We start from the raw sequence: 27,952 nt of genomic DNA, 5'->3' as shown, positions 1-27,952 counted from the left end.
CTGCTGTCGTTCAAGACCTGCATGAGAGGTCATTAAGTCACATACATTGGCTTTTAGCCTCCGGTTCCCACAGCTCCCTGTGATCGAACTGAAGGGCTCACAACATGGGAAGCTGTGATGCAGTGGTATGATGGAATGTCGTCAGGAGTCTTCAACAAGAAGAAGAAGAAAAAAAAAACAGTAATGAAAGACAGCTTCAACGCCGTCTCCTTCTGCTGCCTCTGCGTTGGTCACCACGGTCGTCACGATGAGCTCTCAACATTCAATCAGGCTGACGAAGTCAGCAGGGGCATTCACTTCAGGATGGGTCCGCTTTATGTGGACGATAGCGCTGATTCTCTGAATGTATCTTCTCTCGCAAATGTTGCAGGTGAACAAACGTTCATCGGTATGCAAATAGTAATGTCTAAGCAAATTGGTCCCATCAGAAAGGTATTTGAAGCAGACCTCGCAACGAACTCCTCCGCAAGCTTCACGATGTCCACGTCGTGTGTGGGTTTTTAGCCCAGTGCGCGAGGATGCACTTGTACCGCAACGCGGCCGACCATATTGGTTACGTGCCGCCGGTACATGTGTGTGCAAATGTTGCAGGAAGCTGGTCGATGAACTCAACGATGCACGGCACTTCGGACATGGAAACTTTACGACTTCGCGGTGAATTCCGAAGTGGATCGTCAGTGAGCTTCTGCTGTTAAGCGTGTGGTCGCAGATGGGACACTGGAAGCCGCCGCAAGGAAGGTTCGCGTTGGCAAGGACGGCTGGATCTAGAGGCTCCTGCAACGGCAAAACACGTGGAACGTTAGTAGCTCGTAACCAGAGTCGCTGACAACATCGCGTTGACAACACTGGCGGAAAACCACACACGCAGAGCACATTAGCTTACGGTAAGGTAAAACAACAACAACAACAAAAACACACGCCTTTTCGTTTTCAATGCCCTAAGGTATATATACGGGGTGTTTCACAAAAATACCCCGGCAGTATAATTCGAAAACGGCGCCACCTCTCGGGAAACGTTTTTTTTTTTTGTTAGTATCCTTGATGCACCAGCCACAAAGTGACCGCTCAGTTTCTCATCTGCATGCGCCCGTTACTTAAACAACTTTCTTGTTTTACTTCGCCGGGCTTTGGTACCTGTGCCATAGCAATGGTCACTCTGAGATAGTGCCAAACCAGTAAAAAAAAAAAAAGAAGAGAAAGAAAAAAGCTTCGACTTTTAGTGATCGTTTCGAGTAATTAACTGGTTTCGGTTTACGAATTTCTTGCGCGGAGCAGCGTAGTAATGCGCTCTTTCGCTTAACTATCCTGCACTCAAATTCGTGTTCATCCGCTTGCATTGGTGGCGGGGGAGCCGCAAGATAAGGAATAGCGGATTGGGGTCGTGTCACTGAATGGCCAGATAGTGCTCCCTTATCGCCATAATGGCAATCACATGCCAATGGTGATACAGATATTCCGCGCTGGACGAAGGTGGGATGCTGTTAATGTGGGTAGCATACCCATTGAATCAGGCATTTTGTAGCGAAATGCGCAATACGTAATCATTACATTACATTGTCCACGGCGAGACTGGGAGGCGAGTCGGGTTCGAACCCTTGTCACCGAGTTTTCCTCGGGTTTTCCGAAGACTTTCCAGACGAATGTCGGCCCAGGTCGCATACTATCCCCCGCTTCCGCACTCCTTCCTGCTGTACCGAACCCACTTAAATGCTCGAAAAAAAAAATCACTAAAAGTCGAAGCTATTTCTTTACTGGTTTGGCACTGTCTCAGAGTGCCCAGGGTACGACACAGGTACCAAAGTCTGGAATAGACGACAGATTTTTATGAGCGAGGAGCCGTAGCCGTGAACCCCAGTGGTATTCTGGAAAGAAAGTTCCATGTGTTTTACCACGACATGTTGAAGGATGTAAAAAGCAGAGTTGTACACGTTACTCGAAAAATGTAATTGATTACAATTACTGTTACTACTGCGCGAAAAGTAATTCTTTACCGTTACAAATTACTTCATCAAAAATGTAATACGTTACCGATTAGAAATGTAACGCGTTACTTTTCCCGTTACTTTTAAATAGTCTCGCCTCCTGTCCCAGATGAGGATGACCGTATAGGCGTTGAAACATCCGCTTCGTTTTGTTACTATTGTTACTGTTGCTCCAGTAGGTCGCGGTTGTAAAGAATTATCGTATTACTGTGTTCTGCATGGAACACGTCAGGACTATAGGGACGGCCGTCACAGTGACCTCTGCGTCATTGCTTCAGTCGAAGATCGGGCTTGCCGAAAAGTGTTGCCATTGTTGACAGAAGGTTAAAAAAGTAATCGATTACTCAGTAATTGATTACCGAAAATTGTAATCAGATTACTTGAAAAATTACTTGCTCACAAAATTAATTGATTACGTTAAAATTTACTGAAAAAAGTAATTGATTACTAGTAACGCAATTACTAGTAACGCGTTACGTACAAATCTGGTAAAAAGTCAGAGTATATACGCACCGAATCGTGGCCGTGAAGATGCTGGATCAGCTCCCACGAATGTTCAAAATTTTCTGGACACACGACGCACTTGTAAGGCAAGACCCTTGCGGAATAATCCTCTTCAAACGTACAGTCGCCATCGTGGATTCCTGAAACAGTCATGCATGCATGTAACAAACATATACTAATCGATGACTTACGTCACGCGACAACGGTGATCATGGGCGACGCCAAAGTGGTCTTTTTTTTTACTTTCGTGCGAGCGCCGCGAAGAAACTGTGGCTATGAGCGACGTGCAGATGAGGACAGATGGAGAGAGGACAGTGGGGGACAGGGGGTTAGTATGCGTCCTGGGCCGACTTCAGGGGGAACTGTGCCTACATTCGGTGGTCGGGTCTGTGAATTTAATTTTGCCTATTCGAGGGTTCTTTAGTATGCGCCGAAAACCCGACACACGGCACACCACATTTAAAGGAGCATGGAAGTGGCCGTCAAATATGTTTCGTTTCGTTTCTCGCTGCGACGTCTTCTGTAACGGATAAGATGAGCTCCTGCGAAAGAACGATGAGTCCAGGTAACCTACAGAACATGCGCAAGGCTCTGTTCCGCACACCTTTCAAAAACCCTGTCCACATCCAAAGAGCGCCGAAGCGAAGCAGAAGACGTCGTGACGTATCGCGGGCTCGGGCACGTGACCCGTGACATCCAACGGCACAGTTCAGAAGAAAGAAGGCGCTGAGCAGTTTCTACGTCACGCGCGGCTCGTGTCTGTCGTCCGCGACTGTTTTCTCCGACTGTCTTTTGTAAAGGGCGGGAGGGGGTTATTGCGCAGCGACAATACACCGCAGAGCGAAGATGTTTTGCATGGTGAGCCCGTGTGGACAGCTTCACAGATGAAGCAGGGTTTCGAGTCGAGAGTTAAATGTCATTTCCATGCACCTTTAAAGGGACGGTCTCGTACCCCCTGGCCCTTCGATTGCCCTTTGTTGAAAATGGAATACCGCTAATTTACCCGACAAAACACGCCACAGTTATTAAATAGCCAAATTAAATTGATAAAGATTGCAGAGCATGCAGCGATCTGTGTTTGCAACAATAAGAACGGCCACGTCGCCCTGCGTGTAAGTCCGTGATAGGATACAGAAATCGTCTGCTTTTGCGCGTGCTAGTCCATCGGCGTGAGCAGACGACTTTCAGAAGTTACTGGGCACCGCGGCAACTCTCGTACATTTTCTTTCAGTTCTCAGGTGAAAAACGCGCATTCTACGTAGTGGCAGGCATGGTGGTTCAGAACAACTATGTTATTCCTCAGAGACAAGTTAAAAGTCGCAGAACAACCCCATCCACAATCACAAATCTGAAGTCGCTGGCCATCGGCGCGCGCGGTCGCATTACAGCTCCGACCAAAAATATATTACGCGCGCTTCCATTACACTCCCCGTTGTACACTGATCATGCTTCGAAATCAAGTGTCGCTGACGACGTACTTGGAGAAGGAGTACGTGTTTATTTAAAAACCGCATTAAATAATCGCGGAAAGAGAACACGTGACTTAGCTTCCACGTATACGACTGTGCGCCACATTATGGGAGACCCCACAGTCAATGCTCGGACTACATTCTCCGCTCGCGGAGGTATATGCCTGAGTGTCCCCATTTCGAGAGCAAAGGGGATTACTCAAACCAAGGTGCTTCTGCAAGTTACAATTACCATGACAACGACGACGGACCCGCAGGCCGACGTCATACGTGACGTATGCATGAGAGAGGCGCAGCTTTCGTCGTCTGCTCCTACGGCACGTTTCCACAAATTCCTCGAAAACGACTTGGTTATTCCGAATGAAACTTTGACGGTTGTATGTGTACAGTAGTCGTGAAACTAGTTTTGGCTAAGTTTCGGAAACGGCCCGGCTGTACGAGACAGTCCCTTTAACGGCTCTCGCGGAAGACGGCAGGAGCAACTTGTACCCTTCCGCTAGGTTGCCACCCTCCTCGGCCGGGTTTGAACCCGCGACCTCGGGATCAGCAAGGGGACAGGCTAGTGACTGAGGCAACGAGGTCACCTACTACATGTGAAGTAAATTAAAAAAAAGTGTGTGATGTCCAGAGGCAAAAGTCACACGTGTCTGTGTGTGTTTTCTGCGATTCTAACCGACCAGGGCTTCCGGTGGTGACACATCAGAAGACACGTCTTTTCTGCCTTAGTTTCTGCTAATAACTCACAGGTCAGGTCATCATGTAATTCACGTGGCTAGAACTAGTGTAATTTGAGCGCTGCAGCCCCGCCCCCCTCTCTGTCTCTGGGCAGTACTACCCCCAAGTTGCGTGCCTGCGTCACTAGGTTGCGCGATGTCCTGCCAGGGGGCGCAAATATGCGTGCCGACGGCGCTTTAATCCATGGCGTTTGAACGGTATTGCTTGTAGGTGAGTGATAAACGTTCTAGTTGCTTGATGAGACAGCCATATCGCATTCCACTGCAGAAGGTGGCGAAGCAACGCTTATGATCGGACAATGTGTGCTATAAGGCTGTGCTACAGCACTCTCACCCCCTGGCGCTTTATAGGCTGCGGCTCTCCATAAAGTGCGAAAGGCGATGTGCGACAGAACACTGGCAGAATACAAGCGGAAGTGACAAATGTGGACATTTTATGGCCGGCAGTTTCGGGGCTACCGCACGGGTATGGACAGGTCATATCCACCTGAACTTTCAGAACATTGTGCTACCTGGAAAGTTTTCTGCTCCAGGATATAAGATCATTCTGGCTGTGGATTGGAAGTCGGTATACTCTGTTTCTGCATTCCCTTTCGGCATTTGAGTTAATGTAATTTTAGTCTACTAACAGACTACGTATTACCTTGAACTGTTAACCGCTTGTAGGGTCCTGTTCCTTCCTTGGATGAAGTCGAGGTTAGATGCGCCATGACTGCATGAACCACGTAGTCCATCTGGCTATTGCACTGCAACCTGCAGACGGCACACCTCGCCGTTTCATTTCTCAGTACTTTGCATCTCCGCCACTGCTGACTGGCCTGCGTCAAAGCATTACAGCGAACGACAGCTTCAGACGGTTGCTTCAACTCAGGATGGTGTTGCTTCACGTGCCGCAGCGCTGATTTTCGTGTATTCGTCTGCTTTCTGCATATCTTACACTTGCATGACCTCTCGCCAGTGTGGAGGTAACAGTGTGTGAGTAAGCTGGTCTTACTCATAATCTTGAGGCACACTTCACAGCGTTCTTTTTCTCCGTCTTTGCTGTGTAAAGTCTTCGTGTGTAGAATCAGGCCACGTTTTGAACCCAGTTCCTTGCTGCAAATGGTACAGCAATAAGATTCTCGATGTGGAACGTGCAACTTTAGGTGGTTTATAAAAGTATACGGGGTCTTGAACCACTTGGAGCACAGGGGGCATTGGAATATATTCACGGAGGCGTGGCGCAAAAGGTGCTTCCTTAGCGTGTGCATGCTTGGCTTCGTGAGTCCGCAAACGAGGCATTGGTATCGTCCGCCCAGGCACGGGGCCTGTGAAAGCAGTCGTGGATCCGTTAATTTCTGCGGAAGAAGAACGACGATTAATGTGTATGTCATCTGCGTATCTCAAAACCGAAAGGTGCACGTTGAGTTAGAAATCCTCAGACACGGACAAACAGTAAAATTGAGCGCAATTGAATAATGGCTGGAGGAAAAAGAGCAAGCACAATAATAATAATACTGATGATGATAATAATAATAAAAAACACGCACCAGAACTTTATTATGGTGTTCTTTTTTTAATTTTTTTGTGTCCCAGACGTATAGAGACAAAGCTGTTGCGGTGCTCTTTATGTGTGCACCAGGGATGTTCTGGCGTTGCCTTGTTCTCCTGATGTGTACACTAGGCCAATACTGTGGTTTTTGAAGTGCAAATCAGGGTGGCCTACTGTGACACGAGAGTAATTCCGATACTTCCAGCATGTTTGGTGTGCGCACCAAACCGGCGTAATTTTAATGTGAACGTTAAGGAGGTCTGGTGTGGCCCAATACAGACACAAGTGCACGTGCACCAGCGTTGTCACTATGGAAACCGTAATTGCAACAACAATAACAAATAACAGTATGGTCATTAGCACACGTTTTCTTTTGCTTTTTTTTTTGTTCGGCGAACAACATCATGCAAATAATTCGCGCAAGTACCGAAATCGAGACGTTTTCACAGCCTTCACTCGAGTTTGAAAACGAAGCTTTGCGCTCCCACTGTCATGTAAGACCCAACGCCATCGGCATCAGCGCCCATTGTTGACCCTTACTCCTCGAGCTTCTAACGGGAGGGAGGTCGACATCCCGTCCTGTTTTTCAACATTCAAATCGTGCATAAATGTGTGCATTTTTGAAACGTGTGTTTCTGAAGGGGTGTAGCTCCGTATAGGGACCACTCGTTTTTAAAAATTAGTGAAAGCGTTAGGAAGGTAAATATTGCATAGGAGTGGAAGAGGGTCATATATTGAATCTAAAAATTTAAGAAATATAAAATTCTGCGAACTAGAACTTTTTTATATGCATTTCAACAACCTCATCTGACTCACTTTTAGCGCAGGAGAAACATGGGAATGCTAAGCCTAACGGACTCTAACCTTGCCATCTTGCAAGAGGGCTAAATCACCTCAGTGTAGTGAGGTTAGTCTAGGTTAGGTTCTACAGCCCCCCCCCTCCCCCCCCCCGCCCAGGCACGCACTAGGCGGTGCGGACGGCGGGACTGTTTCTCGGGTTAGATCAAAAGGTCCTCAGTAAATATGGCGGATCGCCTTCCAGAAACGGGCGGTAAAATTCAATTTTTATACGTTTCACGCAATATACAATGGTTATTCCTGTTTAATTTCGTTACTAATTAGCTCCTCTTTCACGTAAAAACGTTCGATTTTTGTTTCTATTCTTTTTACTTTAAAAAGAAGCCAGTGGTCCCGATACGGAACTACATCCTTCTGAAGTACTGCATTGTGTGTGTTATATAGCTTCCTAAGATCTGCCCGACAAAATACAAGGAGTGCATTCGGGGCAGATGTGGCCGAACTTGGCGTTGATCTGATGTCTTTGTATATGTGCATCTCGTTCTGCCTCACCGTGGCTATGATTATTCATTGGATATTGGATGCAAGAAGAGGGGACAGAGAAGCTAACCGAATAACAGATCCAGTACATTTTCCGAAATGATAACTGTACTGCATATAGTGTATATTCACGCTTGCTGGCGAAACACCACTGCACCGCTTTGTACATTTATATTGTGGTGTGCATGCTTGTTCTAAATGTGTATCATCAGTCGTAGCTATAATATAGAGTTTGTGACATGTACAGTTACATACTATTACGTAATGAGTCAGATCGACCGAAGCTCCAGGTGACCAACACCAACAAGCTTTAATTCACAAGTGCCCCGAATCCCAACCCGAGCCAGGAGCCGCGCGCTAATCGCAATCGCATGCACCTAGTCGCCCATCGTCCTCCTTTAAGTTATGCAACATCCCGCGCCGGGACTTAGGGCGCGTCAACTTCGAGGCGACAAAGCCTTTGGACGGGTCGGACGATTGATGACCCGTTGGCCAGGCGCAGCGAGCACGCCCGTACGACGCCGTCTCGCCCTCGTATGACGCTTGACACGCGAGCCAACTTCCAAAACGATGGACGGAGATGGTCTTCTTGCACTTGCACGACGTCGCCTTCCCTCAGTTGCGTCTCGGACACTGCTGGTGAGGAGGTTGCGTGCGCTGACCGCAGCTGAAGGAGGTATTCGCGCGTCCAGCGCTTCCAGAACTGCTTCCTTGCCTGATGAATGACACGAAAACTGAGCCGCAGGTCGTTCTGGCGTGATGCATCGGCAGCGAATTCATCAGGCAAAGCCACTGCTCGTTTCCCTAACAGAAAGTGGGATGGGGTGAGTGGCTGAAGCTCCCCGGGATCAGCTCCAATATGCGTGAGTGGGCGGGAGTTGACGATGGCTTCTACTTCACAGAGTGTCGTAGTCAACTGCTCAAAGGTGAGGCGCTTTCTCCCAAGGCAGCGTCTTAGGGCTTCCTTTACAGTTCGTATGAGCCGTTCCCACCAGCCTCCCCACCAAGGAGCTCGCTCAACAATGAATCGCCAGGCGATGCGATGCTGGGTGGCAAAGTCTAGTACATCTCTTGCGCTAACCAGGGAGAGGAGGGACGAGCATTTGCGAAAGGTGCGAGCGTTGTCGGAAAAGATGAGGGAGGGTACCCCACGCCTAGAGATGAACCGTCGGAAGGCAAGCAGGAAATCAGGCACGCTCATAGAGGACACAAGTTCGAGGTGGACGGCCCTTGTGACACCGCACGTGAAAAGGGCTACGTACGTCTTGGGAGAAGCCGACCTTGAGATATAGAGCGGTCCCGCGAAATCTACGCCGACAACTGTGAACGGATTTGCCGGCGTTATACGCTCCCGAGGTAGAGGTGACACTGGGGATGTCTCAAGGTGCGCACTTAGTCTGCGGCAGGTCAAGCATGAGCGAAGGACACGCCTTGTGGTTTGCCGTCCGCGGACAACCCAAAATGTGCTTCGGACCTCGGCGATGGTGTCTTGCACGCCGGCGTGTAGCAAGCGCTGGTGGGCGTCGAGTATGATGAGCTCCGTGAATCGATGCTTAGGCGGTAGGAGGACGGGATGCTTGATCTGGTACGAATCTTGAAGTTGGTGAAGACGCCCGCCGACGCGCAGTATTCCGGAGACGTCGAGAAATGGCTGGAAAACACGTACCGACGAAGATGTCGCAGCAACGCTGCCGTGTCTGAGCGCCAAGATGTCGTCCCGAAAGGCTTCGGTTTGGACATGTGAGACCCATATGGTTTCGGCGTGTCGAAGCTCTTCGGACGTAAGTGGACCTGTTGTACACGTTTGGCGGGGCCTACTGTTGCGGACGAACCTAGCGCACCAAGCCGTAACTCGGAGAAGTCGAGAGAGGGTGCTGTAAGCTGAGAGGTCCATCCAGTTCTGCGTGGCCGACACTGGATGAACGACCACTTCGGTATCGGGAGCTTCCGGTGCAGCGCTCACCGTCGTGCAGGTGTCTTTGACATTTGGGTCTGGAGTTGTAGGAGGGCCGATATCGCCCGCGGACAGCCAGGGAGGACCACTCCACCACAGCGGGCTGTTCCGTAGGCACCTGGCGGAGATGCCGCGGGTCACTAGGTCTGCGGGGTTGTCGCGTCCGTTGCAGTGCCGCCATTGTTCCGGTCGTGAAGACGATAAGATTTTTGCCACCATCGACTTGACAAAGGAGGGGCGGGTGTTCGTGTCGCACTGAATCCATTGGAGCGCGATGCTTGAATCCGTCCAGAAGTGAATGGGGGCAACATTTAAGGCTTCTACCGTCGAGATATGGCGATAAAGACGCGTGGACAGCAGGCATGCCAGCAGTTCGAGACGCGGCAACGAGAGTTCTTTCAATGGAGCTAGACGGGCTCTCGCTAAAAGCAACCGCGTAGAAGTCGTGCCGTTATTGGGGCGGCTGCGAACGTATACTGTTGTGCCGTAGGCCTTGGGACTAGCGTCGGCGAAGCAATGCACATCAAGCAGGGTTTTGCTCTGCGGAAATACGCTACGCGACAGGTGCAACGCATCGATGCCTGACAGTTCAGCCTTCCATTTCTCCCAGACCACAAGATCTTCCGTTGCAAACTCAGCGTCCCATGGCAACGACTTGCGCCATAAATTTTGAAACAGGAGCTTGACGGTTACGATGAAGGGTGCGAGATAGCCGAGCGGGTCATAGATGAGGGAGAATGTCTTGAGCACCGTACGTTTCGTAGGAGGATGGGACGCAGACAACGTGAGTGCTCGTTTGACCGAAAAGGTGAGACTATCTGTGTCCCGGTCCCACAACAAGCCCAGCACCTTGATCGTTGCGTTGCCATCGGATGCGTTGTCGTAGGAAACCTCGTCCGACAGAAACCGCTCGCGAAGTGCGGATGAATTTGAAGTCCATTTCCGTATATCCATACCGGCTTCCTGGAGTATGTCAATGGTGTCGCCATACACTTGAAGGGCGTCGGGTTCTGACGTGCATCCCACAACCAAATCGTCGACATAGAACCCTGTACAAAGCCGTGGAACAGTCATCGGGTATCGAGAGGCCACGGAAGCGAGATGATGCTGTAACGTTGCCGCCAGCAAGAAAGGGCTGGATGTGGCGCCGAAGGGGACCCTGGTCATGCGCCACTCCTCAATCTGCGGGCTCTCATGGGCGGCGACGTCCTGCACCCATAGGAAGCGGAGGAGATCTCTATCATCTGTTCGAATACTGATTTGTAGATACGCCTTTCTTATATCTGCCGTGAGGACGACGGTGCTGCAGCGAAACACTAGTAATAGATGTATGAGGTCGGCGTTCAGCTTGGGTCCTTTCATGAGGAGACTGTTTAGAGACGGTTGGCCGGGGCAGTGGGACGAGGCATCGAAGACGACGCGGAGCTTCGTCGTTACGGCGTCTTTCCGGATCACGGCGTGATGGGGCATGTAGTACACGTTGTCGGTTTGGTTCGAAACATCAGCAACCCGTTCGGCATGACCCTCGTCAAAGTATTCCCGAATGACGGAATCGTAATTGAGAAGTAGCTGCGGGGAAGTACGAAAACGCCGCAACTGCGCGACCAGCCGCTGCGCCGCCGTTACCCGGTTGTTTGCTTCGGCTGGAAGTCCAGAGCCCTTAACCATAAGTGGAACCACATAGCGGCCATTACGCTTTTCTACTTGACTTGAGAAGCAAAGTGAGGCGACGGAGTCGTCGTCGCCGGCAACGTGGTCGGCAATACCGAGGGCGTCCAGACGCCACATCTCTGACGGGTCAATACTCTCGAAGTGATCCTGATCTTCGTGTGCGAGGAAGAAGACTGACACCAACGATGATATCGTCCCACGGACGGGACCCCCGACGTTCTGTACAATCCATCCGAAGATGGTTTCAACGGCTATGAGGTCGGTAGCGAGGCGTTCGACATTCCCGGTGACTACCTTCCAATAGTAGTCTGCTCCCACCAACACTCCAATCTCTGCGGTGTGACATGTGTCGGCAAATGGCAAGCCGCGCTCTTGCATCACCCTGACTGTCTTGATGCCCAATGGAGGAACAACGACGTGGCAAAGGTCGTCGACGCCAAGAGCCGTTAAGTCGACAACGGAGTCGCTTTCGAAGAGGGATTCGAGGCGCACCGTGACCTGCTCGCAGCGGTAATGCTTGGGATGCGTCGCCGCAAATGAGAATACAGACAAACTCTCTTCACCCTCGACCTCGCACCTCAGCTGCTGCAAAAGGTCACGTCGAATGAACGTCTGCTGGCTTCCGGTGTCGAGGAGGATGCGAATTTGCCTTCTGCCCGCCGGGCCAGACGCCCACACTGTAGCAGTTTGCAGCCGAGCAATTCCCCCAGTATTCTGCAGACTTGAGGCTAGTGATGTCGTAGTTCGGCTGAGGGGTTGCGGAGTCGAATTCTGCCTCCCCGATTGAGAAACGGGTGTCTCGCTGGTGCGCTGCGGGGCATCACGCCTCTGGATGTCGCACAGTACAGAAAGGTGCCGGCCGTGGCAATTGGCGCAGGACAACAGCGCTGCCGTTCTACACAGTCTTGAAAGATGACCAGGTTTCCCGCATCGAAAACATCTGCCTGTTCGAGATATACGTAGCTTCTTGTCGGCGGGGGACAAATAGACTGTACAGGACTGAAGCGGGTGATCGGTGAACCCACACAATGGGCACGAGTCAGACGGTGGGCGAGAACTCGGACGTAGCTGATGATCCATTAGCCCCGGAGAACGCCCGCTCGTCGCTGCTAGGGCTGAGGCTGTCGCCGGGCTAGGGAGAATGCTTGGACTTCGGCTAGGACGCTGGGAGGCCTGACCGGTTGCACGAGTTAAGGCAACTTCTTCCCGCGTCTCGACTTGGACTTTGAGAAAGGAGATAAGAGCCTCGACGTTTTCCGTCGGCGTATCTACTGGGCCACCTCCTCCGCGGTCTCGACGTGAGGCATCGGTAGCATCGTCGCCGCCGCGTTCTCGACGTGAGGCATCGGTCGCATCTACCCTTCGTTGACGAAAGAGCACACAAAGATCCTCGGGAAGGCACCGCGTGATGACGCGTTCAAGGATAACGGCGTAGTGCTCCTTGGGAACGTCCAACGCCGCCAACGCAGACGTGCGAAAGGAGACCTCGTCAAGTAGATGCCTTAACTGGGACACCTGTCCAGAACAAGTCACCGGACGAAGAGCTAGTAGCGCGTCGATGTGCTCGGACGTCAATAAACCTGGCCGGCCGTACCTGTGCTTGAGGGCCGCGATGGCGGTGGGGTAATTGTCCCCATTGATGCGTATGCCTTCGATAGTGCGCCTCGCGTCGTCGACGAGGTAGGACGCTAAATACTTGAACTTCTCGACAGCGGCTAGCGCCTGGTTGGAATGAATTGACACGTTGAAATGCTCCCAAAATTGTTGCCATTCCTGAAGTTTGCCGGAGAACTTTGGGATCTGGAGTTTCGGAAGTGCGACAGACTTCGAGGCATCAGAGCGCTGCTGGACAACGGGCGCCGAAGTCGGGATGTGTCGCAGCGACCGACGTGCTCGTGCGATGGCCTCTTCGAGGTTCTGTTCGTATTCCAATGCGCCGCTGAGTTCTGCGTCCAACTCGTCTTCTGGGGTTGCCTCCAAGATGGAGCGATCAAGGTCGTAGAGAGCTTGTCGTTTCGTGACGAGATATTCGAGGACAGCTTCGACGTCTTCGCCCGATGGATTGGGCTGAGCCAACAGGTCGGTCAGGCGAACCATGGTCCTTGTTAAGAAACCACGGGTTCCACCTCGGGTTCGTTTAAGGCGTTCCATGGCTGGCTGCTGGAGCTTTCGGAGTAATCTGGCTTCGATGTGGAGGGCGGGGGCTCCCGGGTTTCGGCACCAAATGTTGAGAACTATGGCAAACCGGAGTCTGAAGGGTGCAGCATTTAATGGACCGATGGTAGAACGATACAGGACTCAACCGTAGATGCGCGCGTGAACGATGTCCGATGATCTTCGTCCTTTTTACAACACATACATATACGGTATGTTATATGCTATACAGTTTTGTTACATGCACTTGTCTGTTTGGATTTCTGAGTGCATTCAGACGCGCACACATATACAGGGTGTCCCAGAAAACGTGTCATTGTATTATAAAAAAAACTACACCACCAATCATGCGGTTAATGGCATTTGTTCTTGCTGGGTTTTTGCCACCTCCTGATGTGAATGTCGTGTAACGTAAGTTTAATTATGTAAATATTTGCGAGCTTAAATCGGAAATTGGCCAAAAAGGTCACTTGTTTACCCCACCAATGTGAAGAGCGTGTCTAATTTACTCAAATTAATGATAATTGACAGGGATATTCAGGAGCTATCCCATCGAAAAAAAATAGCCGAACATCATGCTCAACGGAGCTCCCACAGAACAGCGCACAATGAATTTTTTTCAGCGCAATCGTTGTCAGTCCGACGAAAGGATGTTGGAAGCTCAGCCCACCCCGGCATCACAGAAAGACATAACACAGGCATGGCTTATCACGTCCGACTTTCGCTGGGATAATGCTTTCCTTCTCACAATTTTAGGAACTGTTACTTTTTCTACTATCACTCTGTGGGCTGGCTTTGGAACCTCCTTTCGTCGGACTGAGAGCAATTGCGCTCAAAAAGTCATCGCGCTGTATGGTCCGGTGCTCCGAAAAGCATGATATTTGGCTTTTTTTTTTTCCGATGGGATAGCTCGTGAATATTACTGTCAATTATCATGAACTTGAGTGAATTCGGCACGCTCTTCATATTGGTGAGGTAAAAAAGTGGCCTTTACTTGGCAAATTTCCGAGTTCAGTTCGCAAATATTTACATAATTAAACTTACGACACATGACATTCCCATCAGGGGGTGGAAAAAACCTAATAAGAAGAAATGCCGTTGACCGCATGATTCTAGGTGCGTAGTTTTTTATTATAATTCAATGATACGTTTTCTGGGACACCCTGTATACAGGGTGTCCCATACGGTTGATTTGTCCCTCAGTTGACGCGCCCTTGGAAGTCGCTCGGGAGGTGTGTTAGCTTAGCTCAGTTGGTAGAGCCCTGGACCGGTAATCCAGGAGATGTGGGTTTGAGTCTTATAGCTGGCTAACCGTTTCAGTGGCTTCCATCTTTCATCATAGAAAATGCTAGGCATGGAGATAAGTGAATGTATGATCATGTACAGTCCCAGAATTTGTAAAAGAGAAAGCATGAAAATTAATTGAAGTGAATTGATAGTGCCTCTTGTTTGATGTCTTACTGAATGCGTGAACTGTATGTAATCATAGATTCTCGTAAGTACGCATGCAGGAGTAAGACTTGATGTGTTTTTGCTAGTCATATGTGTACAGAATAAAATTACATTTCGTATTGATTCGTTGTCCTTCCTTTATAATATTCGACATGTGGCATATAGTGGCAGTTAGGAGATTTTTATGCTGCTGACTGGCTTCAGAGGTCTCTGTTCGGCATCATACTGCGCATATAAATATTCAACACAGGATTTGTAAGGTAACAGTTTATAGCCTGCACTGATGTTCAGCTATATACGAGGTTCACAGCTCATAGCGCTGAAGTAGATACAGCAATACGTACTGCTTCAAAAAACTGGTGCACTATCTCACGAAAGTCTGTATTGACTCTGTCGCCCCTGTCACCAGCTTACTGCGCTGTACTGTTCTTTTCACCAGCCGCCAGCAAACTACGGCACCAACTCAGCACCAACAATAGCAACCGGTCAGTTCGATGTATGGTAATTCTAAGTTGACGGCAAAACAACAGGTGTGATACTCAACATAAGCAGACGCTACGGTAGATTACAGGCGTGTGACTTTGTCGATCCTACTTTGCGTGTTTTATACTTTCGCCGCAAGGTGTCGCCTCCGAAAGCGGCGTCGCGAATATCCCGAGCTATGTCCCGAGCTATGTCCCGAGCGCACGACTTCTTCATCACGCTGATCCGAAGCGCCCGCAGTGGCAGCACGAAATGTCCGCATCGTGGCGCCACAGTCTATACAAAATATCAGGGCAGTGCGCACAACGAAACGTTTTGTATATACCTGGCTGTGTTTGTTGAGGTGGCGAATGAGTTCAGAGGGAGTGCTGACTGTTTTGTGACAGATGGCGCACTTGTAAGATACTGTCGTTGTACCACTCGTAGCTGCTGCCCCGTACTGTTGTCGTTGAGTGTCTGGCGAGCCTGGAATGCAAGATAGAGTACCGCGATAGCTGCCTCGCCGGATTCTTTCTTGTGTATGTACCAGAAGGCACAACACGCATTCTGCTGCGCTGAACAGCATTGCTGTATTTCCCAGCTATCCGTTCGGAGCAAATACATTGAATATATTTAGTAACGCACCCTCGGCATTAGGAAAGTACCGAAAGTAACACAATTAGGCTGAAGACAATCAAACACGCACGCTAACTGAAGTTTAATGGGACCCCGTGAAAACCATCACAGATGAACAGAGTAGGGGGAGAGAAGAGAGCTGGTATTTGGAGGAGTGAAACAGTTGAGTGTGTCCCTTTTCCCTCATCCCTCCCTCAGACACAAGGAAGTGCTGTTCGCCTCGAACCATGACAGAACCAAAAGAACAAAAAAAAAAAAAAAAGACGGGTGAAAGGGATATTCCCGTTCTGGGTTCCGATTCATAGTTATTGCGAGCTTGTCTGGGTGTCTTCTGTCTTCTAGTGTGTTAGCATTTCAGCATCACCAACTAGACGTACGATAAAATAGCATATCTAAGCAGGCAAGCTCGCGAGTAAGTCCCGTGATGACGACGCTTGACGTTCCTCATCTCCGGTCGGATGTATGCTGCAGCTACACCGCGACAGCGGGACTTTCACCCGAGTTAGTGCTAAAGGTGGGCAACTTCAGGACTAACGCTCTGGGGGAATGCGCGTCCTGGGCCGACTTCTACATGTGCGGACATAGGTCTGACAGCGTCTTAAGAACAAAATAAACAGAAACAGAGCAACATCCCCAGACAGCACAGTCGGCACATGGATTAGAACCCGGGTACCTTCCAGTTTCGATATGACACGCTAACCACTGAGCCACGCGCTAACCCACTGAGCGACCTCCACGCAATGACTATCTCGTCATACAACTCCGTTCTCGCCTCCGGTCATACCGTCTGGCTCCAGTGGGTTCCCAGCCACATAGGCCTCCCTGGGAATACCCGTGCCGACGCTGCTGCAAGGCGCGCACATAGCTGTGACAGCCCCATCGCAAACCTACCGCTCACGGCATCAGCTTGCCACCTTAAAATCCGTCGATGGTCTGCCTCTGAAACCCGCCACTTCATTGCAGACGCTATTCGATGCAACGCATTTCTTCGAGCCATCAACCCCGCGATGCAACTTTACCCCTCCCAACACCTTACCAGGGCCGAGGAAACCCTCCTTCATCGCCTCCGCCTTAACGTCGCCTACACTCCGTCACTCCTGCACAAGATGGGCAGACGCGGCAACGCAAACTGCGATGCCTGCGGCGCCATCGCTGACGTAGCCCACCTCCTGCTAACGTGCCCGACGTTCTCGGCGCCCCGTGCCGCCCTCGCCCGACGCCTCCAAGCCTTGGGCCACCACCCCCTCTCGCTCGCTACACTCCTCGGGCCTGTCCCGCGCCCTGGGCAACGGGATGTTACCAAGGCACTCTTCGAGTACCTCAAGGCCACAGAAATGATGACCGCCCTCTGAAGCACATCTTTTTCCTGATTTGTTTGATTTAATACGTGGACAGGGTAACTTTAAAATTCAGCTTGCAGACCGTATCGAGACTCTGTGATCGCAAATAAACTGACACATTACCGAAGGTGAAGAATGCGTGATCAAATGTCTAACTTTCGCGGCTCGTTGCATGCTTCAAAGTGAAACAGAAAAGGTCTGCGAATGAGAGAATTGGAACGTGAACCCTCACCGGTCCTACACCGTGAACCTAGCATTCGTCCAGTGATTATACATTTCATCATGCTGGCATGACCTGTTCATCCCGACAATACTGGCGCAGGTGACACTCAGAGAAAGTGGAAGCGTATCCTTACCTCCTTTGGAAAAGCCAGCACAGTCGTGAGGAGCCTCTGGCGGTTCCGACGGGCTCATGTGTCCAAGAGTAGTGTGGACGGCATACTCAGTGTGGGTGAAGAAGGTCATGAAACAATCGGCGCACCTCCTCCTTCCTCGTTGGCTTCCCCCAATCTCAATACGTTCGGCACCGTCCCTCGATTGGTTGTTGATGTCGCGGATTATGCCAGGGGAACCCTTCCATCGTGGGTGCACTCTTTTCACGTGACGAGAAGCATAAGAGCGGTTGACGAATCCTTTCCCGCAAAGCACGCACTCATAACGCTTTTCGTCGGTGTGGGTGAAATAGTGGGCTGTCAGGTAATATTTGCTGAACCTCTGGAAGCAGACTTCGCAACGATCTCTACGGCTTTCTTCGTGTACCTTCTTGAAGGGACTACGCCGGCGGGACGAGTGGAGCATTGGTTTCGTGATGTTTCGTGGAGGGTTACCGGAGCAGTACGTCTTATTCTCGTGCCTCTTCAACTGGTTCTGAAACGAAGCCGCTGCTTGCAACATTCTGGGGAATTTTGGGCAACGAAATATCCTTCGAGATGAATGGCTGGTTAAGTGCCCTCGGAGACCTTGTTTAGTCTTCAATTCTTCGCCACAGATAAGACATTGGTTTTGTCCATTCGGGAGTTCTCTCTCGGTATAGCCAGACGAGGATCTAGTGGCTTCTAGAAGGAGATGCAACACATCACTGTCATTTCAGTCCTATACTTGCAGGTGAAAGGTATAGCTTTAATGTGACGTGAAACCGAAGTTGGAAGTGCTGAACCACACACATCAATAAAGCTGCAAGTTACTTTCAGGTGCCTTTACGATACGCAATAAGGTCAAAACTGACCAGATTTCTGAATTTTCCCCCCTTTTACGGCCGTGGCCCGGCTCCTGGCATCTACATCGCCTGCTTGTAGGACGACGTGTCGCCCCATGTACGCCTTTTTTGTATAAATTATCGTACATCCAAATTGACACAAAAAGGCGTACGCCCACCTCTCTCTTGGAATCGGAAGCGATAACCCTATCATTCGTGGCTATGGTTGGCGCATCGCACGCAATATGTATGTTTGTATGAACGCATGTACGTACGTATGTATGTATGTATGTATGTACGCAATATGTAGGTTCCATGATGGAACCTACATATTCAGGGGAATATGTAGGTTCCATCATGGAACCTACATATTCGGTGACGATCTTTATGCGCGTTCCCATTTGCACCGGACTTTTGTTGAAGGCCGGAAGATGCAACGAAGCACAACGCCTGACCTCGGGCTTTCACGCCATTTACGACAAAAAGCGTAATAAAGGGGAGCAAAATGAAGTGCTTCATACTAGTACCTAATTTCAAGTCGTAAACAAAACAATTACATACATGCGCACTTGTTCGGTTGGGTAAGGACACGTAGGAGAAATTGTGGCGTGTGCATCGAAGAAACGATGGTGTAAAGCATACGGTGATGTTTCTGGTGGCGGTCACACACCACACACATTGCATTACAGAGGGTTTATCTCCATGTTCGAGAATTTCAAAATTCAGGGACTGCTGTCCGTTGTGTCTGCCGGAAGGCACGTAGACTGCATAAACAGCGAGACCAGGATGTTCGAAACTTTACCATGGTTGAACGGCTGTAAGTTTGCAATTTTTGCGGCCCTGCCGAGTTATGAGCAAAAGTTTTCGATGAGCGTTTCTTCATGGCAACCTAGATGTTATGTCGCAAATATCTGAGCTCCTTCTTGCGAATTGGTAGAGCACCTACGGAACTAATATTATTAGTCCCCAGATTATTAGGCAAATGACCATATTCCGCTTCACTTTTACAGGGTTCGTTCGAGGTCGACCGATACTTTTGCTAGAGGAAAATCAGTGAGTAAGTGTGATTGCATAAAACTTTCGGAGGGCGAAGTGCAATCTTTCTTGGGTCAGCAGCACGTGCAGCTGGGGGCAGCTGTCATGGCAGCGAGCAGCTGCCATGTGTAGCTACAATATGTGTAGCTGTGGAAGAGCGACGCATAATCAAGTTCCTTGTCAAGGAGAGCGTCAAACTATATAGCTGGGATTTTGCAAATATTACAGGCACGGTACGGGGAACAAATGATGTCAAGGGGAAGGGTGTACAATTGGTGCACACGCTTTTGCGTAGGACGGGATATGGTGACGAATCAACGACATTGAGGCGTTCGTCCGACTCCGAGTGAAAATTGCAGGCGTTGAGCAAGCCATCCTCGGGGAGCGGCGAGCAGTTGTGGAGCGACGAACAGGAAGGGCGTCCAGCTCGTGCTGAAGCAAGCAAAAAGAAGAAGACGAGACGGTTCGTTGGACCGGTGTTTTTTTCCGCACCAGGAAGCCGAAGAGGAAGGTACTGGTATTGCGGTTGGGACAACGCGTTTGACGGGGGAGCCCTGGGGTACTTGGTGGACTTGGACTTTGGGCAGGTAATAAACTTCTGGTTGTCATGTTTCCCCGATTCATGTTCCTCTTCTTTCGGGTCACTGGCTAAGACTTGGGAACCCGTATGTGGGAGGTTTTTCCCACACAGTTCGGGACACTGCAGCACGGTGTAATATTAGTGTCGGCAGTGCGCAGACAATCGTGCAGGAGCACTTACAAAGTGTCTTCGATTCACAGAAAGTGCAGGGCGCGAGTGAAAGGGGTGCAACGGAATTGCACCTGCCGCAGTGCACGCAACACAGAACCGAACGCGAGCGGCTCAGTGCTCGTGCTGTTGTCGTCTGCTGCACGTCGCCCGATAGCTTTCGATAGGAACGATTTGTTTTGCCCACCGTTACGCACTTCATTGATGTTGTTAACTAAAAACGATGAAGAGGAGGAGTGATATGAAACCACGCTCCCCTCGCTCTGTGTGTTCACGCGAATAAATTATTCTTGTCTCTACGTCACCTTGTTCATCAACGTGGTGCCGTGACCAGGATCAATCGGCATAGACGATCTCCAGAAGCACAACGTAAGGAGATTACAGGCATCTTGTTAGAGCCCAGAGCAGCAACCCCAGATATACCGACGTTTGTCCAGTTCCACGGTGAGTCTGCACTTCACCTTCAGCGAGACGTCTTCGATCCTGGCGGCGGACGAGGGGGGGGGGGCGAACAACCCTGAGACAAGCAGTGAGATATATTCATTTGCATCACGATGAATAGGGACACCGTATTGAAAAAACTGAAAGTTCTCAGGACGCAAGTCACGAACCTTATCGGATAAATTGAACGGACCACTCAAGGGGGAGTTGGTCAGGGTATTGTAGAAACACTCACGCACCAGTTAAAGGCTTTAGACAGTCTCCTGAAAGAGACCAATAGCTAGTACGAACAGTTTATCACTGCCGAAACAGCAGATGGAAAATTTGAGAGATTTTGTTGATTACCAAATGAAAACAGCAACCGCGTTCGAAACACTGGCGCGGGCAGGTATGCGAGAACCGGCAGGTGTACAAGAGCAAGGTGCAATGAGAACAGTCAGTACTTCACGAGAGGAAGTAGTCAAATTACCAAAACTTGAACTGATCAAATTTGATGGAAACAGAATGATGTGGCAGAGATTTTGGAATCAGTTCAACACAATCATTCACGATACAACCAGCAGGTCTCATTGGTGGGCGACACACCGTGCCTTCCACCCAAGCAAACAGTTACGTCTTTAATGAAGACCTGATAGCAGCGTGGTCTCTCAGGCAGCAAGCAGGTCTGCAGCAAGCAGGCAGCATGCAGGTGGGAGACGTAGTTCTAGTGGAAGATAAGGGCCACGTATGGTATGGAGAATGTGCCGGATAGAAAAGGTTTTCTATGGCAAAGAAGCCATTGTAAGAGCATGTCAACTGAGGATGGCAAATAGATACGTCATACGTCGTCCGGTTCAACAGATATATCCGTTAGAAGGGTGCACCTAAGTCCAGGGCGGGAAGATGTTGTAACCTAAAAACGATGAAGGGGTGGAGTGATCTCAAAACACGTCCCCCTCGCTCTGTGTGTTCACGCGAATAAATTATTCTTGTCTCTGCGTCACCTTGTTCATCAACAATTGACTCAGGTAGTGAGGAGGAAGAAGACAACGTCGAACTGTCGAACTGTTCATCATATAGCGTGCAACGTTTTGTGTGAGTTACGCTTGGACGGGAATAGGATGAACGTACTATGAGGAGGATCGGCACCCACTTTGACTTTGAGTCCAAAAAGTTATTACGATCGTCGAGGAAGATATGGGATTCTCTGTCGAGAGAATTCGAAGCCTCAGTATTATTTCCCACAGGAAATCCAGATGGGTATCGGCCGTGTATACCAACCAACAATGTATGCCTGATAGCCTTCTTATAACTGGGTACGAAATCGTCCACTTAGGATATAGCCGACACCGACAGGTTTGACGTTTCAGCTCAACGTGCGATATAATGCGGAATAGACACGCAAAACCCACGAGAGGCAGCCCAACCTGTTGCAATTCATTCGTGTTGTATGTAATAAATATGCGATGTACGCATGTATACATTGATATAAATAGATTGTCGTCTTTTACTGAGTACTGTGGTAGCCTGTGCTTGAAAGGGATATTTCCACATTAATCCAATATTCTATTTATTCGCATATTTACAACAACCTATTTTCTGCTGCTTCAACCAGCCAAGAAACAGCGAAACAGTTGAGAATGCCGTAGGAAATTGAGGAGGAAAGGAGAAAACGGGGCAACTGTCAGGAGACCAGAGGAAAGGAATGAAGGATGAATACGAATTCAAAAAGCAGGTCCATTTAAATTCATGTCACACGGGTCATCACCTACGCTTCATTAATGCAGACGGTCTAATATTGTCCGAAGGAATTCTTGCTGTCTGTCATAGTGCTCCGCGTTCCAAAGTTTCCATTTTGTCGTCTGCTTCACGGTGCACGAAAACCTTGCACCGACGTCGGAGCTGGTGCAGGATTTCCGTGCACACGTGCTGCACTAGCTCCCGTGGTACTTTTCCCAATCGAACGGAAGAGTGTAGTGCAACGGCTGCACTTTCGCTGGATCGAACGTGGGATGTTGCACTACTTGCACCAGTTCACGAAGTGCAGCCCAGCGGAAGACAGCCAAAGTACCGAAAAATCTGTGCAGGACTCTGTGCACACTCTGAGCAGCTGCTGAACCGGTGGGATTAATTTTTGCAATGAGTCATCACATGTGATGATTCATTGTATCATCTGGATTTTGCCTCATCATCAGGCAGCATTTTGCCCGAAACTCAAACATACACTCTTAAAACAGAACTTCACCGCATAGCACGCTGTGCGCCAACCACTGCGAAGAATGATAAGATTACCGCTTCTGATTCGAAGGGAGAGGTGGGCGTACGCCTTTTTGTGGCAATTTTCATATATCCAAATTGCCACAAAAAGGCGTACGCAGTGGTACAGTGGTTGGCGCACAGCGTGCTATGCGGTGAAGTTCCGTTTTTAGAGTGTACAAAAAAGCAGCATGGAATGGCGACGTAGCGATTCCGCGCCGCCAAAGAAAATCATTATGTGGCCGTCTGCTGGGAAGGCCATAGGAACAACCTTCTTGGCAAATGCGGGGTGTCATCCACGTGGACTTCGTGGAGCAAGGGGTCACGACTAATGCCGAGTGCTATTCCACGTTGATAAAGTGTTCCATAGGAAACGCAATTAGCAACTGCCGGAAGGGTCATCCTTCTCCATGACAATGTCCAGCCTCACACGGCGAACTTTACATTTGCAACCCTGGCCTAAATGCGCTCTGAGGTTTTGCCCCACACTCTTAAAAATGCACTTCACCACATAGCACGCTCCTAGCCAACCATCACCCCGAATGACAACGTTCTCGCTCTAGATTTGTTGAAAACGGGAGGAGGAGCCTATTTTGTGCCGTGCCTAATGGGCACAAAATAGGCTCCTCCTCCCGTTTTCAACAAATCAGGGGCGAGAACGTTGTCATTCGGGATGATGGTTGGATAGGAGCGTGCTATGTGGTGAAGTTCATTTGTAAGAGTGCAGGGCGGGTTCACAAGAGGGACCGGGCCAGGGAGATATCCAACAACACTTATCAGGCTGCGTGAACAAGTTTTCTCACTTGCTTGCACTGTAGCTGAACAGAAAAAAATGGAAGTTTTGTAGATCGTGGTACGTTTCCTGAACAATCCACAATGCAGGAAACCGCTGCACTAACGAAGTAGAAAATAATTTGCTATCGTCGCTATACAACACACATTTCGCGGTCGACGCCTTTGCGTAGGAGCGGGGTTGCCGAGCGTGCTGCGGAATCATAAAATGTCCACTTCGTAGAAAAGAATGCAGAAATGAAACTGCACTGATCTCAAACTGCAGTTTCAGCGAAGGAAACAGACAACTGTCGGTTCCCGACTGGACTGTTCTCGGTCTGGGCACGCACTAAAAGCTATTTACAAGACAAAGCGGCATATGCATATGCAAAAACTGTCATAATCATGATACTCATGATCATAAATTATCTGTTGTTGTATATCGTGCCGTAATGTTACATTTCCACGCAGTGCTCCAGTGGGTGCCATATTTGGAGAACCACTGCCCGTAGCAAAACCCTCGTTTTCCCTATATTTTCTTGCTTCGTGAAGACCCATAGAAGATTCCGCTTTTTTTGATTACGCTGTCCTTCACATCCCATCTGCTTCAGCGGTCAGAGCTGTGAAACAGCCTGTCGAAAGAAGAAAAACAGTCAAAAGACGCAGCTCCGTCCTCTAGTCTCCCGCCAACACGGGGACCGTTTGTACGTCGGATGCGAATGGCCCGCGGTTTGATTCCGAAACACCGCGGACCGGAGAAGACGCACGTTTTGATGACGTAGGCTGTGACGTTTACGCCATCCGCGGACTTATCCCGTGGATGCGTCTCTCGTGTGATCTCGCCCAGCACAGATTTAGCCTCAGGCAATTATCATTAGTTTGGGCCCCTTAAAATTCATCTTGGAGGAAAGACGCTCCACAGTTGAAGCCCTCCAGAAGTCTTGTAGTGGCTACGATAGCAGATCACTTGTTTCTACGCCAAAGACACGAATGAGCTCTCCCACAGCGATGGCAGCGCTCTCTACATGCGCACGGTGAACACTTTGAAAGACTGACGTAGTTCGGTGCTTCCGGAATTTTCCATTGTATTTAAAGAACTAAAAGTACCGGTCAATCTCGAACGACCCTTGTGATAGTGCCTTTTTCATACAAGAGCACGAATTACTAGATGGGCGACCTACACTCTTAAAAATGAACTTCACCGCATAGCACGCTTTTAGCCAACCATTATCACGACTTATATCGCTATGTGCCCTGATTTGTTCAAAACGGTAGGCGTACGCCTTTTCTGTGACACTTATGCGGTTCATAATTGTCACAAAAATGGCGTACGCCTCCCGTTTTCAGCAAATCAGGGCACATAACGATATCATTCGAGATGATGGTTGGCTAGGAGCGTGCAATGTGGTGAAGTTCATTTCTAAGAGTGTACCTAAGTGACTTGATTGTGTCTGTAACTGCTCATTTCGGCGTTAATGCTTACTCTTTTTACAAACACATAACTCGCTTTTACTCTTGTAAAAAAATGTCTAAATGACTTTCTGGCAGTAAAGAGACAAGGCTTGTGAAAGGCGCAGCTTTACGGCACTTGGCCGCGCCGTTTTGAACTCATTTATTGCTTGAAAGGGAACATTTTACAAAACTTCAGATAAATAACAAGCTTGGTGGTGGATTGAAGATCACGTAGTCACTGTCACTATCAATATAACGTCTCTTTTTTTTTTCGTGAGACATAATGAAACATAATCACATGTTCATCCTCTAAGTTTATCCGTCCCCTGGTTCATCAATTTGTGTCTAGTCAGTAGTTAACGATGAAAGATGGAAGTCACTGAAAAGGTTAGCCAGCTGTAAGACTCGAACCCACATCTTCTGGATTGCCGGTCCAGAGCTCTACCAATTGAGCTAAGGTAACACACCTCCCCAGCGACTTTCAAGGGTGCATCATCTGAAGGGACAAACCAACCACTCTCTCTCTCACTCATCCCCCTTTCACTCTTACATTTTTCTCACTCATACACACAATCATACGACGGGATCCACGCCAGCGGCAACTGTTGAACATGAGAGAACTGATGTTCTGAGGCTGGAACAAGATAGAAAGGACAAATACATACAAAGCAAGACTACATACAAAGCATACGTACAAAGCATACTTTGTATGTATTTGTCCTTTCTATGTTGTTCCAGCCTCAGAACATCAGTTCTCTCATAGTCAGTAGTGTATATCGTTTTGCACCAGTTATATCTTTATTATTATTAACTTTATTAGTTTATCTTTTTTTTCGCACTGTTCACAGGATCTATATGTGTACATCCTTGCTGGTTTTTTGCATTATGTCTTGATGACTTTAGTGTTGTATTTCCTTTTTTTTAGTATATCTGACGTTTATTTTGTTGTTTGCCTATCATGTTAATTACTTTTTTTTCAGTTTTTACAGCGTTATTGTCGCCCAACTCCTCCGTTATATTGTACCGTTTGGGTCCTTAACGTATTCTAAATAAATAAATAAATAAATTGCGTCACCATCATCCCCACCAGCTGTATCGTTGAGCCGCTACTACAACCTTTTCCGTGGGTCCTTCGAGTTCATGTTGCGGACAGCTTGAGACAAAAGTTTACGGAGCACGTGCATGAAGGCGCAAATAAATGCACGGTTTGAACCCATACACATTGGTTATCGGTCAAGTATACTGACCACTGGAGGACGCTGTCTGGAGTTTCCTGTATCGTTTCATATCAGTGACCCGATTCACCTTCATTTCACCCTCTCCTATAATTCTCTCGAACACACGCCGTACAGACGAGGAGAGTGTCATCAAGTGAACATAATGTAGTGTTAGGTGGGGCTACGGGGGCAAGTTGAGGGCAGTTTGGGTTTTTCGCGTGGTATTTTCTTAGGATTTTTTTTTTTGTCGTCTGTGACACCAGGGTCAGCACAGTCGTTGTCTGGGCTTTGAAGTAACGTGTTGACATTATGCACGTGGCTTTTTAGAAAAACGTGAGACGCTGTTTTGCAGATGTGGTCGAGGTAAGAGGGGCCTTTTTTTTTGTTGCATCTGTAACTTTCGCGAGCATTGACTTCCAATTTGCTCATTTCTGCTCCTCGGCTTATAAAATATGACCTCACCGTTACGATGCTGTGTCATTGCCCTGTGTTTCCATGTGCACTATTTGTGACTGACCCTTTCGGCCGGCCCAAACAAAAGACAACAACAACTTTATTACGGGATGGTGGCTGACCGATAAACCCGGCACTAATTTTTCTATGTTCTCAACTTACCCATAGGGTGGGGTAAGTTGATGAAAATATGTAGCTTGTCATTTTTGGCTCGTACGAAATAATTAATCGTTTAGCACCATAGTAGTTTGTGGATCATTTCTCAAAGGTTTCGGGATTCAGTTAACGAATCATGGTACAATTTTTGCGATTATTCTGACTGCTATTAACAAAATAGTTCAACTGTCTTCAACATAGACCCCCTTACCCTAAACCAAAGAAGCCGAGGGAAACACACGATTTCGCAAACACAACAACAAACAAAAGAAAGATACTTTCACTCGTTCACAAATGTAACTTCCCGCCGTAGCTTGCATGTTTTCAGCACATTCCTTGACGTATTTTATTTTCTGTGTTCAGCTCCACACATAGGGAAATATACGGAATTTAAAGAGGGAGTCATATGCGTAACACCCGCCACAAAGGCGAAAATACTGAGTCTTATAGTGCAGAGAAACTGTTCGCCCTGCACCACCGTTTGTTTCCGGAATAAAATATAGTCGTGCCTCAGTTGGCTATGAGTGCTTTTCATTAAGTCTGCCACGAAGTGCAACGCAACCATGAACGGAGCCAAAACATCAAACTCGGATCTATTCGAGTCGCCGTCGTAGTGAACTTTAGCCTCCTCGTCACTCTCTGTCTCACATTCCACTTCCGACAATATTCCCCTTCTCGTACCAGGCCATGATATTGATACCTGAACCGTTTTCTCGTGTCTACCGCATTCACTTCCCCACCTCTGTGCTCTCTTTCTTTACCCGTCGTCTGCCGTCCGATTTGGCGACCTATCCTGAAGGAACGACAATTTTTTATATAAAGTGATGCTTCTGTTTGTCACGAAATTGCCCGCGGTTAGAATTCGCATGAAGTTCGCAAATTTCTGCCTTGACTCGGGGAAACTAAAAAAAAAGTTGGCCGTGGTTCGCTTGCATTATATACACATGCGCGTCCATCTCGAAATCGCAGGGTTTACGACTCGAAAAGCGGACACGCAATGGGGTTATAAGCGTACTTAGTCT

General features: G+C 48.8%; 1 protein-coding gene and 1 long non-coding RNA gene across 3 annotated transcripts in view; one reads left to right on the top strand and one right to left on the bottom strand.

Moving 5' to 3' along the window:
- Nucleotides 1-53: 53 nt before the first annotated feature.
- On the bottom strand, nt 54-18,273 carry LOC135367522 (zinc finger protein 600-like). Its single transcript, XM_064600819.1, has 6 exons — nt 17,584-18,273; nt 15,598-15,737; nt 5,333-6,026; nt 2,496-2,626; nt 646-774; nt 54-149 (listed from the first exon to the last, which is right to left on the bottom strand). Exons 1-6 carry the CDS (start codon nt 18,119-18,121, stop codon nt 54-56), a joined length of 1,728 nt encoding a protein of 575 aa, XP_064456889.1. The 5' UTR covers nt 18,122-18,273.
- A 2,185-nt stretch (nt 18,274-20,458) lies between these two features.
- LOC135365968 (uncharacterized) overlaps nt 20,459-27,952 on the top strand; it is a 49,580-nt gene continuing 42,086 nt past the window's right edge. For both annotated transcript variants that reach the window (XR_010414045.1, XR_010414046.1), the window contains exon 1: nt 20,459-20,649. This is a non-coding gene — a long non-coding RNA (uncharacterized LOC135365968). The remainder of the gene's footprint in view (nt 20,650-27,952) is intronic.

The sequence above is a fragment of the Ornithodoros turicata genome, chromosome 8, assembly GCF_037126465.1.
Source record: "Ornithodoros turicata isolate Travis chromosome 8, ASM3712646v1, whole genome shotgun sequence".
NCBI classification, from domain to species: Eukaryota; Metazoa; Arthropoda; class Arachnida; order Ixodida; family Argasidae; genus Ornithodoros; species Ornithodoros turicata.
This window is presented reverse-complemented; position numbering and strand designations above follow the sequence as displayed.